At 37.7% G+C, this 14,137-nt stretch overlaps 1 protein-coding gene across 1 annotated transcript in view; it reads right to left on the bottom strand.

The window, feature by feature from the left end:
- ASCC3 (activating signal cointegrator 1 complex subunit 3) overlaps positions 1-14,137 on the bottom strand; it is a 1,010,279-nt gene that overhangs the window by 238,861 nt on the left and 757,281 nt on the right. The window contains exons 23-24 of the mRNA XM_077487192.1: positions 1,344-1,442; positions 359-527 (exon numbers count right to left, since the gene is read on the bottom strand). Of these exons, the coding sequence (XP_077343318.1) occupies positions 359-527; positions 1,344-1,442 (268 nt within the window). The remainder of the gene's footprint in view (positions 1-358; positions 528-1,343; positions 1,443-14,137) is intronic.

Raw genomic sequence — 14,137 nt, 5'->3', positions numbered from 1 at the left:
TCCTATATCAGGCAAGAATGGGACAACAGTCCTCTTCTAAAATTCCAGCAACTCAGTTCCCAGGCATTTACAGAGTGTTGTTCAAAGAGGGGATAATACACCATGGTAAACATGGCCCCTGTCTCAACTTTTTTTGACACCTGCCAGCAATTTCGAAATGACCTTATTTTTTTCTTAAACTAGTACATTTTCTCACTTTAAACCTTTGATATGTTTTCTATTTTGGTAAAATAAGGGTTTATGACATTTGAAAATCATTGCATTCTGTCTTTATGTAGATTTTACACAGCATCCCAAACTTTTTGGAATTGGGGTTGTATATAGAGCAACTAAAGATGGAAGGAATGTGTGCTCTTACCTGTGTGTGGAGGATGCCTTTCTGGCAAAATGAGGTGTTGGAAATTTATTATACAAACAGCTTCAGCTCCTAGCCATCGGTCGGACACTGCCCGGATGTAGTACTGGGAGGGTAGTGGTTCAAAGATGGGTATTGTAAATACCAGGAGTTGTTGTTCTTTCAGGACAACCTGTGGAAGTTAAAAATATACTTGGTCATACTATAGTATAACAAAAATTACATATACAACCAAAGTACTCTTAACGTTCTTTAACATTTCTGGAGGCTAAGGCACATCCAACTTGCCCAAATTACACAATATTTATCTTCATGAAAATCTGTTTATATACCTATTTCATATAGCCAGCATATGATATAAGATTAACCTTCATGCTCCTGCAGTAAACAAGGGGGATAGCGCAAAGGTCAAACTGTGCACCTGCCTGTAACAAGGGAGGATGCACTTGTCCACAGATAGCGTATGATGGGGCAAGTGATGCTAGTACAGAAAATGCCAATTAAGCTGCTTCTCAGTGCATATTGCAATACTCATATTGCAATACTCATGAATGCCAAATAACTGGATGGGAGGGTCAAAGCTGCTGCTCTGCCCAGGGCCCAATTCCTTTTTGTATTGCTATCATCCAAACACATGGCAAAAAGTGGCATGTGTATGTTTTGTAAGCAGGTTTGCCAGCTCTGGTACCTTTGATAGATATACCGTAAGCTGTGGCAGGAGAAACTTCCATACTACCAGAAAGGACTAAGGGGAAAAAAAGGGAGAATATCATGGGGGAGAGATAAATCATGAACATTATTGTGAGTAGCATTGAGAAAAGGCAGAATCTTCTAAAGAGGGGTAAGAAAATTTTGAATATCGGGGAAGGGTTGAGGTCTAATATCACTTTAAATTCTTAACATGTATAGAATGGCATCTGATTCTTCAGACATAAAGAAAAATGTAGCAAAGTGTTTGTGGTTATTGCCTGCTGTAGATGGACCATACCTGTTTTTTTTGCAGAAGAAAATATTCTGAATGGTAAATGTGATCATTAGTGGGGTCTTCAACCCAAATCCACCAAGGTTCTCCAACTGTTCCATGCACCTGTCATTAGAAAACTGTTAGTACATGATTTACATCTGCTTTTCAGTGTAATTGTTTCTCTGTTTCCTGTAATTTAGGTTAAATTAAGTCTGAAACACAATACAACTGCTTTCAATATCATGGGAAGTACAGACTTCATTACAAGCTTTGGAGTCTAAAGTTTTAGGTCCCCAATTCCTATCTGGTATTAAGTTATACATTAAGGAGTTATTTACATGTCTTCTATATACTTTATGTTGTAAACAGCACCCATGCATCCGTTAACAGCATTGTTGGTAATTCCTGTCCTATAAACAAATTAATTTGGTTTGTATTTCTTTCATTTCCTTTTTGTAAGCTTTTATTTGTCACCAACCATCCTACCTAGTCCTTCTCAGCGTTCCTCCAACTAGTGGGAGGGACTGAAAACAGAGGGAAGTAACAAAGAAAATGGACAAGAAGGGTGAGATGGTCTACATTCATCTATGCAGCAACATACACTGCCATTTTGTTGAGGGCACAGTGTCCTAACGTGCATAGAAGAGGAAGAAAGCAAGTGTTCTCTTAGTTTGGCCAACTATAACTGATCAAGACAGAGATCATGCAGATACCACGGTGCCTGGTGCTGTACATACACACCACCTGGAACACAAACTCGGTATTTGGAGCCGACAGGAAAACATGTTGGCAAGTATGCATTCATGCACATTTTCCAAGCAATTTTGCAAAAAAAAAAAAAAAGAGCTATAGGCAAACTCTTTCTTTATTTTGGATATAGTAATGGAGGGTTATAGCCATCTGTATCTCACTGTGATGATTCACCTGTCAAATAACCAAAACACGAAGGGAGAGGGCATCCCTGCAAATTAAGGGAATCCACTGGTGACCCCCAAGACACTATAACTAGTTTTCCTATTGGAAGGCTTTCCCTCTATTACTTCTCTGGGGACAACCCAAAGCTTGAGATTTTCTTTTAGTTTCACTTTTGATGAGAATGGTAAACAGGGCAAACAGAAGGTGTGAAGCTCCCCAACAGGGTCAAAGGTAGCAATAAAGCCTGGGTTGCTGAAGTGAATAACTCCTTACCTTATAAAAAGGTTATTTACATCAATTGGGGTTTTCTGAGTAAATACAATAACATTTGAGACAGATGGCTACAGTTTGCAGCTACGTGTACTTCATAGATAATGTCAATGATATATCATGTCTAAAATGTGTAAAATGTTTTTCCCATTTTCAATGCTGCTATTGGGGGTTCAGCGGAGATGTTTCAACACTGTCTACCCATCCTGGGAATAGCCTATTAGACATATTCCGTCGCTACTTTAAATTTCTGCTCATTTATATGTTGGACTCTGATATCACTTCCTGTTTACTAGTAACATATTTTGTATCTGTGTTGCCTCCTGTAAAACATGATGTCACATATTTTACTGTTTATATGGTTCTCCTGTGATTGTTACATGAACCATATCTGTATTGTACCTTTTGCAGTAATACAAACTTCTTCTTTTTATGATTTAAAAAAAGAATATAGCAATTAAAAACTGAGAGTTGTTCTGATCCCTCTCCACACTATCCAAAAAAATAAATAAAAATGTCTTGCCTTTAGTTATGCTTTAAAGAACCACTTAGTTGATACTGATTTTTAACAACTGTTTCAACATTTTTTGTAACCTCTAATCTAACCTCTATGTAACAGTGTATTTCTCAGATGGAAAAATTCCAAGCATAAAGTATGTATATGTGCTGTAAGTTTGGATAGACAAGACGGTTTATAATCCCAACAGGCATTTATTACTTGCAACCAAAATGCCAACAAAGCAACGTTTTATCACCTCAAAGTTTTGCTGAGGTCATAACACTGATTTTAGGCAGACACACAGGACCCTTGTTAAAAGGTGAAACATCAACGTGCATGCAAGACAAAAACATACACACCTGTGTGATCATGAATATACTATACAATCCAACTCATGCATACATGAGAATAAGGTGCCTTTGCAGTTTATTTACATACAAGGAAAATATGGCTGTGGGAATGCCAAGGTATATCACTAATATAAGATAAAGTAAAAATATGCTCCCAGCAATGTAAACAAGAAAGAACAACGCTGAGCCCTCAAACAAATCCAAAGAAGAGCTCCTAAATCTGTAGCGGGTAATGATAACCTGGCAGGCATTTTGGGAGCTGGAACAAGCACATGTCAATCAATTCCACGGACCAAGGGTGGCAGAAAACCAGAAGTGGCAAAAAAGAAAAAAAATCAGACACCACTCTCAAGCTAATACAGATAGAAACTCTTGATGGATTGGTAAATGTGTCGCTGGGAAACAACATAATTCTTTGTAGATATAAAGGGCGACTGTTGATTTAAAAGAAAAAAAAAACCTGTAAATTCAGAACATGGAAAAAACCTAACATTTTGAAGTATAAAAGGAAAGAAAATGTGAAGAAAATAGTACATTGCTGGGAAACAAAATGTTTGGGAAATCACAAGAGGCACTCCAGTGATCAAGAAAAAATAAAAGTGAAAAAAGGAAAAAAACTCATACAACTGTAACAGGGAAATTTAAATAAAAACAAAACCAGTATAGGGCCAGACATAAAGGTATGCAAATCATACTAAGCACAAGCAAAATGTGACAAAAATGATAAAAACTCATAAAGAATTTTTTGCCACAAAGGACAAAATCGTCTAAACACACAGCCAAAAAAGGGCTGTAGTCTGGATTGAAGAAAATAGATAATTGTTTAGTGAGAAGGCATAAGACTAACCCTGTGTGTAGGAAATTAATCCAATAAAAATCTCTCTGCTAGGCCTTATTCACGTGTGCTTACGTCCCTGCAAGGACTGTATTTTCAAAATGCGGATGCACAGGTATTCCATGCATCACTGTGCAGGCAGTTGCATTAATTCCAATTGGGGCACAGCAGCTGCATGGACATGCACTAAACACCTGTTCATCTCCGTGTGGGCAAACACGGCCATTGCTTGGGCATACACTTTAGTACCAAGGCCTAAAACAATACAACTTCAGTCACCACTACAACTGTAGACTCAATCAATGACCAATCCCCCTAGTTAATGCATTAAGTATTGCACTTTAACAAAATGTACCATCACAGGGTTGTCATGGTTAACTGACTTCTGAAAATAATGTCACAATGGTAGTTTGATTGCTGAAAGGAGGTGAGGCTAAGTCTTTCAATAGGCAAACCTGTTGCAGTGATGACTGCCACTTTGTAGAAATTTCCTACCACTTCCAGTTGTCTCTCCTGGACAAGAAGTAAAAGGAAATTTCCCAAAACAATGCTGACAGCAAAATATAAACTAAAAGAAATGTCAACCTTTCCTTCTGCTATCCGAAACAATAATAATAAAAAAAAATAATAATAATTTGGCTGCATGTACACAATAGTAGGCATATTATTCTACAAATATGATGTATATAAAGCTTTATTTGGTGTAGCTACTTTAAAAGTTATTATACACAATTGTCAATTTGTGCTCTGTATTCATATTTTTTCTAATACTTAAGAACTGTAGACTTTGACACTTCATACTAGCAATCAAGCAAGCAAACTCTCTATGACATCCGGATAAAATTAAATATCTAATGTTACTTGGAAACACCATGATTATCTTGTTTCCCTAAAACTAGATGGGATAAATAAATGTACAAGCAGGTTCGGTCAAGAAAAATATTAGATTAATTGCAAGCTAGATGCTATCCAACAACAATTCATTTCACTCATTTATTGTGTCATCTGAGTGAGGCACTGCATTATGAGATAAATGAAGATTACTTCATAAAACTTAAATCAACATTTATAGTATTTCTCACTCAACGGTGACACCAAGTTAACTAATGTACTATGCAAGCATAAATCTTGAAATGTAATATGGAAAACAGATTCAAATAAATTCAGCATTTGCTTCCAGACTTAACTGTAAGCTTATCACTCTAACTTTTCGAAATTAACTTTCAATGTAGAAAGAATCTGGCTGGATTATCCTATAGATGTAAAAACCAGATAGGATAATGAACATGTAACACATAAAGGCAGCACTGGGAATGAAGAGCTGCGGGATGTTGACCTTGTGAACTGTTTGGGTCATCACCTATTGGGTGACCGAGTGTCTCTCATCATGTTCAGTCTATGTAATACAAAAGATTGGCAAGCCAGTGTTCTGACCTTTGGGTTAAATCCAACAGCAGGCATTAATGAGCTTTGTACTAGTGCTGAACATGACAAAACTGTAACCAACTCTTTGCTTGGGAAGACATTATCTTTCTTTATTTCCTCCTCCCATTTGTTAGTTTTTATTAGCTTCCAATAATGAATTAAACATCTGCTTTCATTCTTTAAGACTGCTTTCATATACAAATCACTAAATGCTAATTTTCAATCACAAGACAAAATTGAAAAAATAAATATATAATATTAAATAAAATAAAAAATTGTGTCTGTGTGTTTCTAATTTTCCCCTAAACATTTATTTTTATTACTGATAAAGAATGCATTCAAACCTATTATAGATTATGATCTTAAAGGCAATATAGTACAGGAAACATTTTAATATGGCACAGATAATACATAGTTTGAATATATATATATATATATATATATATATATATATATATATATATATATATATATAATTAATAAGGGGATTCTATATATAGGACTGATAAAATAACTTGTGGCCCAGATTGCTTCAGCATGTGGAGGATCACAATGCATATCGTGGCTAACCCTGCCTCCATCACACCCTTGGTCATATTATGCAGTATATGACCAAGGGTGTGATAGAGGCAGGGTTAGCCATGGCAAAATCCTGACACCTTTTCTAGTAAAGGGAGGAGTGAGACAGCTGTAAAAACAGGAGACACTCAGGTGTTTCCTTTAATGCTTGGCATGTGACCTATTGCTATACTGTATATACTTGAAGAGCTTCCACCTGTTAAAGGATCTATCCGTTATAGTCTCTACCAATCACAATAACACACTTACCACCCATATATAACAGGCTATAAATGCAATATTTTCACAGAAAAAGACCATGTGGAAAAACAATTCAGAGCAGAAGTGTGCATCTGTGAAATCTATTTCTATAGTCATGACAGCAAATTTCTAAGAACCTGGAAAACTCCCTCCTCCTTCCTACTTCTGCCAGCACAGTTACTATAATAACTGTCAACCTCTTGCTGACTGTATAACTGGTAATACATGGAGCAGCTAGAAAAGATGCCTTTAATGCCCAGCCGCTACACATATGCATAGACAGTGGCAAGAGGCTGTGTGCCGTGAGAGTGCTTACTGCATGCTCCCAGCAACAGTTCCCAATGCTTCTGATAGTTAGGCAGCAACATAGACTCCCAATCAAGTGATTGCTGTAAGGACCAATCACAGTGGTCACATAATACAGAATCTACACCACCTCAGGGCATTAAATCCATTTAAAAGGCCAATACAAGGCAGAATTACATGTAAATATTTTTATTTAAAGATTATCTGTATACACTTCCCTCACAAGACTCTTATACTTAGCCAGGAAGTTGATTGCCCGTTTATGGCTATCGGCACGTATCTCAGGGGATCCAAATGGTTAATGCTACTCTCATCCGGGAAAAAACACTTATCTACACAGAAAATCACCAAAGAAATTCTCCAATATATGGCAGAACTGGTTAGACTCCCCTGAAGTGGCTCCGTCACAATTGGTTTGGGATAGGTTTCTCCTGGGTTAACTGGTCACATAAAGTGGCGCTGTGAGGGGCAACAGACAGTGTACCATCGGGTGATTTATTTTATACGATTGATGGATCTGCACACTGGGTGCTATATTATTGGCTGGTGTAATAATTAAATTTTTATAACCAATTTTTATTTTAAATTTGCTGTTCTTGTTGAGTGAATGCTAGGCCATGGTAATGCTTTAGCTACATAGTGTACGATACCAATATTGTCTTGCACAACGTTGTCACATTTCTATTGTTATGAAAATTAAGACTCCTGGCAATATCTCTATATGCACATAAATGTCATACATGTGTTGTATATATCATGTAATGCCTGGGGATCTTTCAATAAAATTTTGTTATTGTTATTAAAAAAAAAAAAAAATTATCTGTAAGTACATTCAGCGTCTTTTAGTGCTCAGTTAACTAACAGAACATCAGAGATCTGTCAGATCATCGTTATTTGCTCCTCATTCTAGCATATAACATCCTTAGGCAGAAAAGACAGCCAAATGTAAAATTTATCAAAGTCTGTCCAGAGGGTGCACAGTTGCAAGAATGCTTTGAATGGACCCATTGGGAAATAATTGAACAGAATTGAAATGAGTATACAGAAGTTGTATTGTGTTAAACAAAACTGTGTTCATGTTACGGTGGGTAAAAGTATTAGGGTTTTCCAAAACAAAACTGGGATTACATGGAGCGGGCAACATCTATTAAAGTTAACAGTAATGCTAGCAAATCGAGAATATTATTTTTTCCTAAGGTTACTAATTAATAATATATAAAAAAAATCTGCTATAGCAAAATTATATAAAAATGCCTAATTGTGGTATAGCCTTGGGATATATTTTAAAGTGTTGTTTAAAGAATTCCAGGCATTGACAGGTTGTACATGGTTACACAGGTCCAGGTTGGATCAATGTACCTATGTATATGACATATTTGGCTAATGCAGCTGGAGGCTGAAAATCACTGAAGCAGATATTGCTATTTCAGTAATCTCCACTTGCTTCTGGGTCCCCTGCTGACTGGCTGATCTCCTGCATTGTGAACACAGAAGGCCAGCCGTTTGGCCCAGACGCCATTCAGAGAATGCTTTGCATTTACTGAATGAATGCTAAGCATTCTCTGATTGGACGAGGTGGAGAGGAGGCACAGTGACATAGTGTTTTCCAGCTAGTCAAATCAAAGAATGCTTTGCATTGATTCAGAAAATGCAAAGCATTCTCTGAATAGTGACAGTGCAGAGCAGCCAACTTCTTGTATTCACAATGTATCAGGCTAGTCGGTCAGTACAAAACCCGTAAGTGTAGATCACTGAAGGTCTACTTAAGTGATTTCTAGCTTCCAGCAGCATTGCAAAGTTATGTTATATACATATTTTCATTGGTCCAAGCTGTTAATATTTTATTTATTTTTATAACATTAGTTATTTTTATTTTTTATTTTTATGTGGATTGTGATCAGAATTTATGCTAGTCATCTAGCGGCAAGAGGGGGAGCAACCCCTAAGTCACCCCTGGTTAAGCTTTACCACTAGTCCGGACCAATGAACAAATATGTCACACAGGGGGGAATGCTGAGAAGCCATTAACAGAAAAACAGCGGGTAACAAAAAATAATCAGATGGAGAGTAAGGAGAAGAGGAAGGAGAGGGAGAAGGGGAAGAAAAAAACTTCAGAATAAAACTACGCAAGAGATATATATATATATATATAGATATATATATATATATCAGTAGAAGCAAACATACATAAAGAGCTATCCTTAGACGTAGAAACAAGAGAAGAAGTACAACATGATAAACCTTCCCTTCCAACTAAAAACTAAATTGAAAAATCTTGGGCACATCCTTGAATGGGTTGAAGATGTGGAAAAAAAACCCGCAAACTAATAATATTAACTTGGGGAAATTAGAAGCAGAAATTAAAGCTTTGAAAAAAGCACAACAAGAGCAAGCATATAAGCTTGAGGACCAGGAAAACAGGGACCGAAGAAAAAAATAAAAGGATACGAGGTGTCCCTGAGACTTCTCAACAAGAAGACTTAATAGAAATTACAAAGATCTGCAATTCTCTGATGGATAAGGAAATAATGGACCCAATAAAAATCGAGAGAGTCCACAGGATAAGAAGGGCAAAAGAATTTATACATGAAAATCCTCAAGATATTATAGTGCGTTTTGAACACTGGGAAGATAAAAATCTCCTTTGGCGTAGTCTGAGAAGAAAGCCACCATTAAAGTATGAAGGGACTCCTATCCAAGTGTATCAGGATTTATCAAAAGAGACCTTGAAAAGAAGAGACCTTATCAAAAGAGACCTTGTTTATTTTCTACTTTTCCCAGGTAAGAAAGTCAACAAAGTCAAACTATGACAGACATGACGTTTATTACATATAACATAAAAGGACTGACCTCCCCAAAAAAAGATATAACATACTAAAAGAGCTAGAGAGGTATGGGGAGATATAATCTTCTTACAGGAGACGCATATTGCATTGAATTCAAATATAAAATTGTATTCGGGTGCATTTCCAATATGGTATTACGCAGACTCCCCTATCAGTAGAGCGAAGGGAGTCGCTATTGGGATAGCAAAAAATATAAGATTATATTAGATGTATATATTTAAAAAAAATCCAGATGGACTTCTTGAGACAAACCTATTCCGAAAATCAACAGCGGGCAACACCCTGTTGCATGCATCAAATGCTCACCCAAAACCTCTGTTACGCAGCATCCCATTTGCACAATACCTGCGGCTACGCAGAAATTGCACACGGGATGATGATTTCTTTATACAGGCAGCAGCCCTTAGAGAACGCCTCTTACTCAGGGGCTATTCCTCTACCAACCTACGAAAGGCCTTTAATCGGGCTACAGGACACAAAAGAACTTCCGTACTGTATCCCAATGTGAAAAAAACTAGGACAGAAACTGTCAAAGTTATTACACAATTTTTGGCTCACCATGACACACTTAGAACCATACTCTCTAAACATTGACATCTACTTACAGAAAATCACATACTTACACAGCACATAAGGGAAACGCCCGAAATAGTTTTTCGAAGGGCTAGATCACTTCGAGATCATTTGACTAGCAGTCATTACCAGAAAAAACCTATTCAGAAATACATTCAAAAAGGTACTTTCCCTTGTGGCCAATGCCCCCTGTGTCCCTGGATATATTCTGGAACATCAGTGACTCTCCCAAATGGAGAAAACCATAAACTACAACCTTCAGCCAACTGTGGCATCACTGGCATTGTTTATTTGATCATATGCCACTGTGGTGCATACTACATTGGCAAAACGATCCGTGAATTTAGACAAAGAGTGGGAGACCACATATACTATACCACTAACGGGAAACTAACTACCATCGGACGACACATTGGGCTATACCATCGATTTGAAGTAGGAACTATTAAATTTGTGGCATTAGAAGTGGTTCCAGTTGACATCAGGGGCGGTAACAGGGACAAAATTTTTTTTTTACAAAAAGAAGCCCTATGGATCGAAAAATTAAATGCACTTGTCCCCCCGGGGCTTAATGAAACCAATTTATTTAAAGCTTTCTTATAACACAACTTTACTATACATACTTAATAACAGGTAACCCTGGGTTTGGGGTCTCCCAGATCTGCTGGACTCCACCTTAGATTCCTCTCCCTTGCTTGTAATATGATCCACCATTTGGGTGATGTGGGGGGGCCTTTTCAACGTGATATACACACCCCCATTGATCATCCCCTATATTATGGGAATTTTTTTAATATAACAGCCAGCTGTGCTTCCAATACCATCAATGTATAAATTCATGCTTTCCGTATATGTATAGTCCTTTTTTTGATAATTTATGCTATCTAAAAAATTATTTTGTATTGTATTCCCTTTACTGCATTTTATTCATTTAACAAATAATATGTGCTGCTGTTATATTTAAAAATGATTCTATTAATTGCTTGTATTGTTTGGTAGACGTGACGGCTGATTCCAACTATCTCCTGCTAGGTGGTCCCTGTTCTGGATGTGCTTGGGATGCTCTTTGGTGTGTGGGAGGTTTCCTTCCCGGCGGCTGGTATGGTCTGCGGATGGGAGGAGGCAGCGGTCCACGTCTAACATTGACAGTGGGAGTATGCCTCCTTTCTCCTTCCTGCTGACGTAATGGGGGGTAGGTTTCTCCTCCCTCCGTTGACAAGCACAGCCGCGCATACCCTTTCTGGCCCTTGCGCGTGCGCCGCTGACTGGGAATTTGTTCGAGCCGACGTGTGCCTTCTAGTCATGCGGCCATGCTTCTGGTTCCCTATACAGTTGTGCGCATGCGTGCGCTTGGTATGGATGCGCGCGCTGTCCAGACCATTGACCCCGCCGACGTCATGCACCGGCGACACGGCGCCATGGTCGCGGCGGGGTTGAGGGGTATATATTGGCGTTTAACACGCCAGTTAGTTGCATCGATCGGACCCGGAGGAGACCCAGGGGCTCTAGTATATGGGTGAGTCACAATTACTTTGTACAGGATGTTATGCTGAGCAGAATTGGTATCTATATTTGGCTATGTATCTGAATTTATTATTTTCTTCTACCTTGATAGCATGGCATTGACAATGCATGGACTTTACATACATTATCCAATGTGATCCAAGTGGAACCTGCATTGCATTGGTTACCTACATATACTCCCTGTGCATAACATCAGTGGTTAAACTAGATCCGCCCATTCCTCCGGGACTAAGTATTCTCTCCCTTCCAACCTAATAAGGGGTAATTATGTTAGAATGTTTCTCTGATATCCTTCTTTCCTTTGATATCTCATTTACATGCACGTTGGGTGTTAAATTGGTTGGTTTTTGCATTTTTTCGCTACACTCTTCACGTTCTCTTTCTTCTATATTGGGGCAACCCTGTACATCTTGAATTGGGATTCTGCACACTCCAGGGTTAATTCACTCTATATAGTGGATGATTAACATCCATTATGTACTTTACTTTTTCCCCCCTGGACTCTAGGTACTCACTCACAAACCCCCCCCCCCCCCCCCCCCTACTCAACATTCCCCTTCTCACCTGGTGTTTTCCACTCACTCTCCTCCTCCCTCTCTAATCTTAAAGACTTAAAATTTAAAATTTATACCCATACTTTATATTCCTGTATACTTAGTCATTTCCAACTATATTGGGATCCGATCCGGTATCCTGAAATATACCCCTCCCAGTCGCCGGGAAAGATTCTTTCCTCTAACCACATCATTGAGCTTGACCGGGAACCGGAACAGGGCTGGAGAGGTAGGAATGCACTCTCACGTTGAAATGTTGTCTCCAAATGAAAATAACTATATATGTATATATTTTCTTACTGCGCTTATTAATGTTTAATGTCTCGTTATACTAAATTGATGTATTTCTAGACCTAGGTAATTTCCTGCTGAAGCTGCAAAGCGAAACTAGTTGAACAATTACCTCATTCCTCTCTACCAACTGTGATCCATATATATATTTTTTATGGTTGTATATTTCTTTCTTTTTTGAATAAATGGTTTTTAACATGAACTAGTGTTTTGATACTATTCCATTTGAAAAGTATATATGTGCCCCGTAATAGTCCCCATGCTCACAATCCCTTGTTGATACCTCTGATAGGAGACCAGAGATACCAACACTTTCCTTTAAAGCAAAAAATATAAAATGAAAAGTACATGTTAGCAAATGTATATTGCCTTAACACATGTCCAAAAAAATACTTCAATAAGATTCTTAATACCCTAATAGATTTCAAACAGGTCCATTTAATTCTGGCAGATTTTAATTTCTTTGTAGATCAAGATTTGGATAGTACGTCTCGTGCACTGAATAGAAAAAAGAAACAACTAAAAAAAACAAAAAACTGCAAAGTCAGCAGTTGGTAGACGCATAAAGAACATTATATCCAATGAAAAAGGACTATACATTCTACTCAACAGTGCACGACTCGTACTCCAGACTGGACTATATTTTTCTTGAGCATGATTTGCTTGAGTAGGTTACGGAGGCGGCGATTGAAATTATCTCTGCCTCTGATCATGCTCCGGCGACAGTAAAGACAAGACTTAAAGAAGCGGGTCAGAGAGGGGGTTCCTGGAGATTGAACAAAGATCTAATACACGATCAAGAAATTGTAAAAATAATACAGACTGAGATTGAACAATATTTTCTCATAAAAGATACACCAGATGTCTTGAGGGTTACACTCTGGGAGGCCCATAAGGCCTATATTAGGGGGGAATTGATTTCCATAGGTGTTGGGAGAAAGAAGGAAAGAGAAACAAGAATGAAAAAGATCGTAAATGAGCTGCAGTAGTTGCAACTAAAACATAAAATACATCTAGATAGCGAAACACAGCAGAAGAGCATTATAAAAAGGGGCCAACTAAATGACATAATGGAACAAGAAATGAGAAAAGTATTTAAAAATGTGGCAAAAGAAAGGTATATGTGGGGCAATAAACCTGAGAAATATCTAGCTAAAATATCTAAGGCAAAAAAAAACTCAAACTATATTGAAAAGATAAAAAATCAGATAGGGGAACTGAAATATAAAACAACGGATATTGTGAATGTGTTTAAAACATATTATAGCGCTCTACACGCAATAACACCTAGTGAGTCACGACAAGAGGAAGACCGTAGAAGAGCGAAAACACAGGAATATTTTTCGGAAGTTAAGTTATCACAAATAACAGAAAGTTCTGAATTACTGGATGATCCCATTACCCAGGAAGACATTTATAAAGCTCTAAAAGAAACCCCTGGGGGGAAATGTCCAAGCCCAGACGGGTTTCTAACTAAATATTATAAAAGAGTCAAGGAACAGCTAGTGCCAGAACTATGTAAATACTTTAACAGCATAGGGGAAAATTAAGAGATAAGAAAATAATCGCTCCTTGCAAATATAGTAGTAATACCAAAACCAGGGATGGATG

The sequence above is a fragment of the Lithobates pipiens genome, unplaced genomic scaffold, assembly GCF_037356315.1.
Source record: "Lithobates pipiens isolate NorthernLeopardFrog02 unplaced genomic scaffold, aLitPip1_a1.2 Scaffold_18, whole genome shotgun sequence".
NCBI classification, from domain to species: Eukaryota; Metazoa; Chordata; class Amphibia; order Anura; family Ranidae; genus Lithobates; species Lithobates pipiens.
The sequence above is the reverse complement of the archived record's forward strand: the minus strand, read 5'-3'. Positions and strand labels throughout refer to the sequence as shown.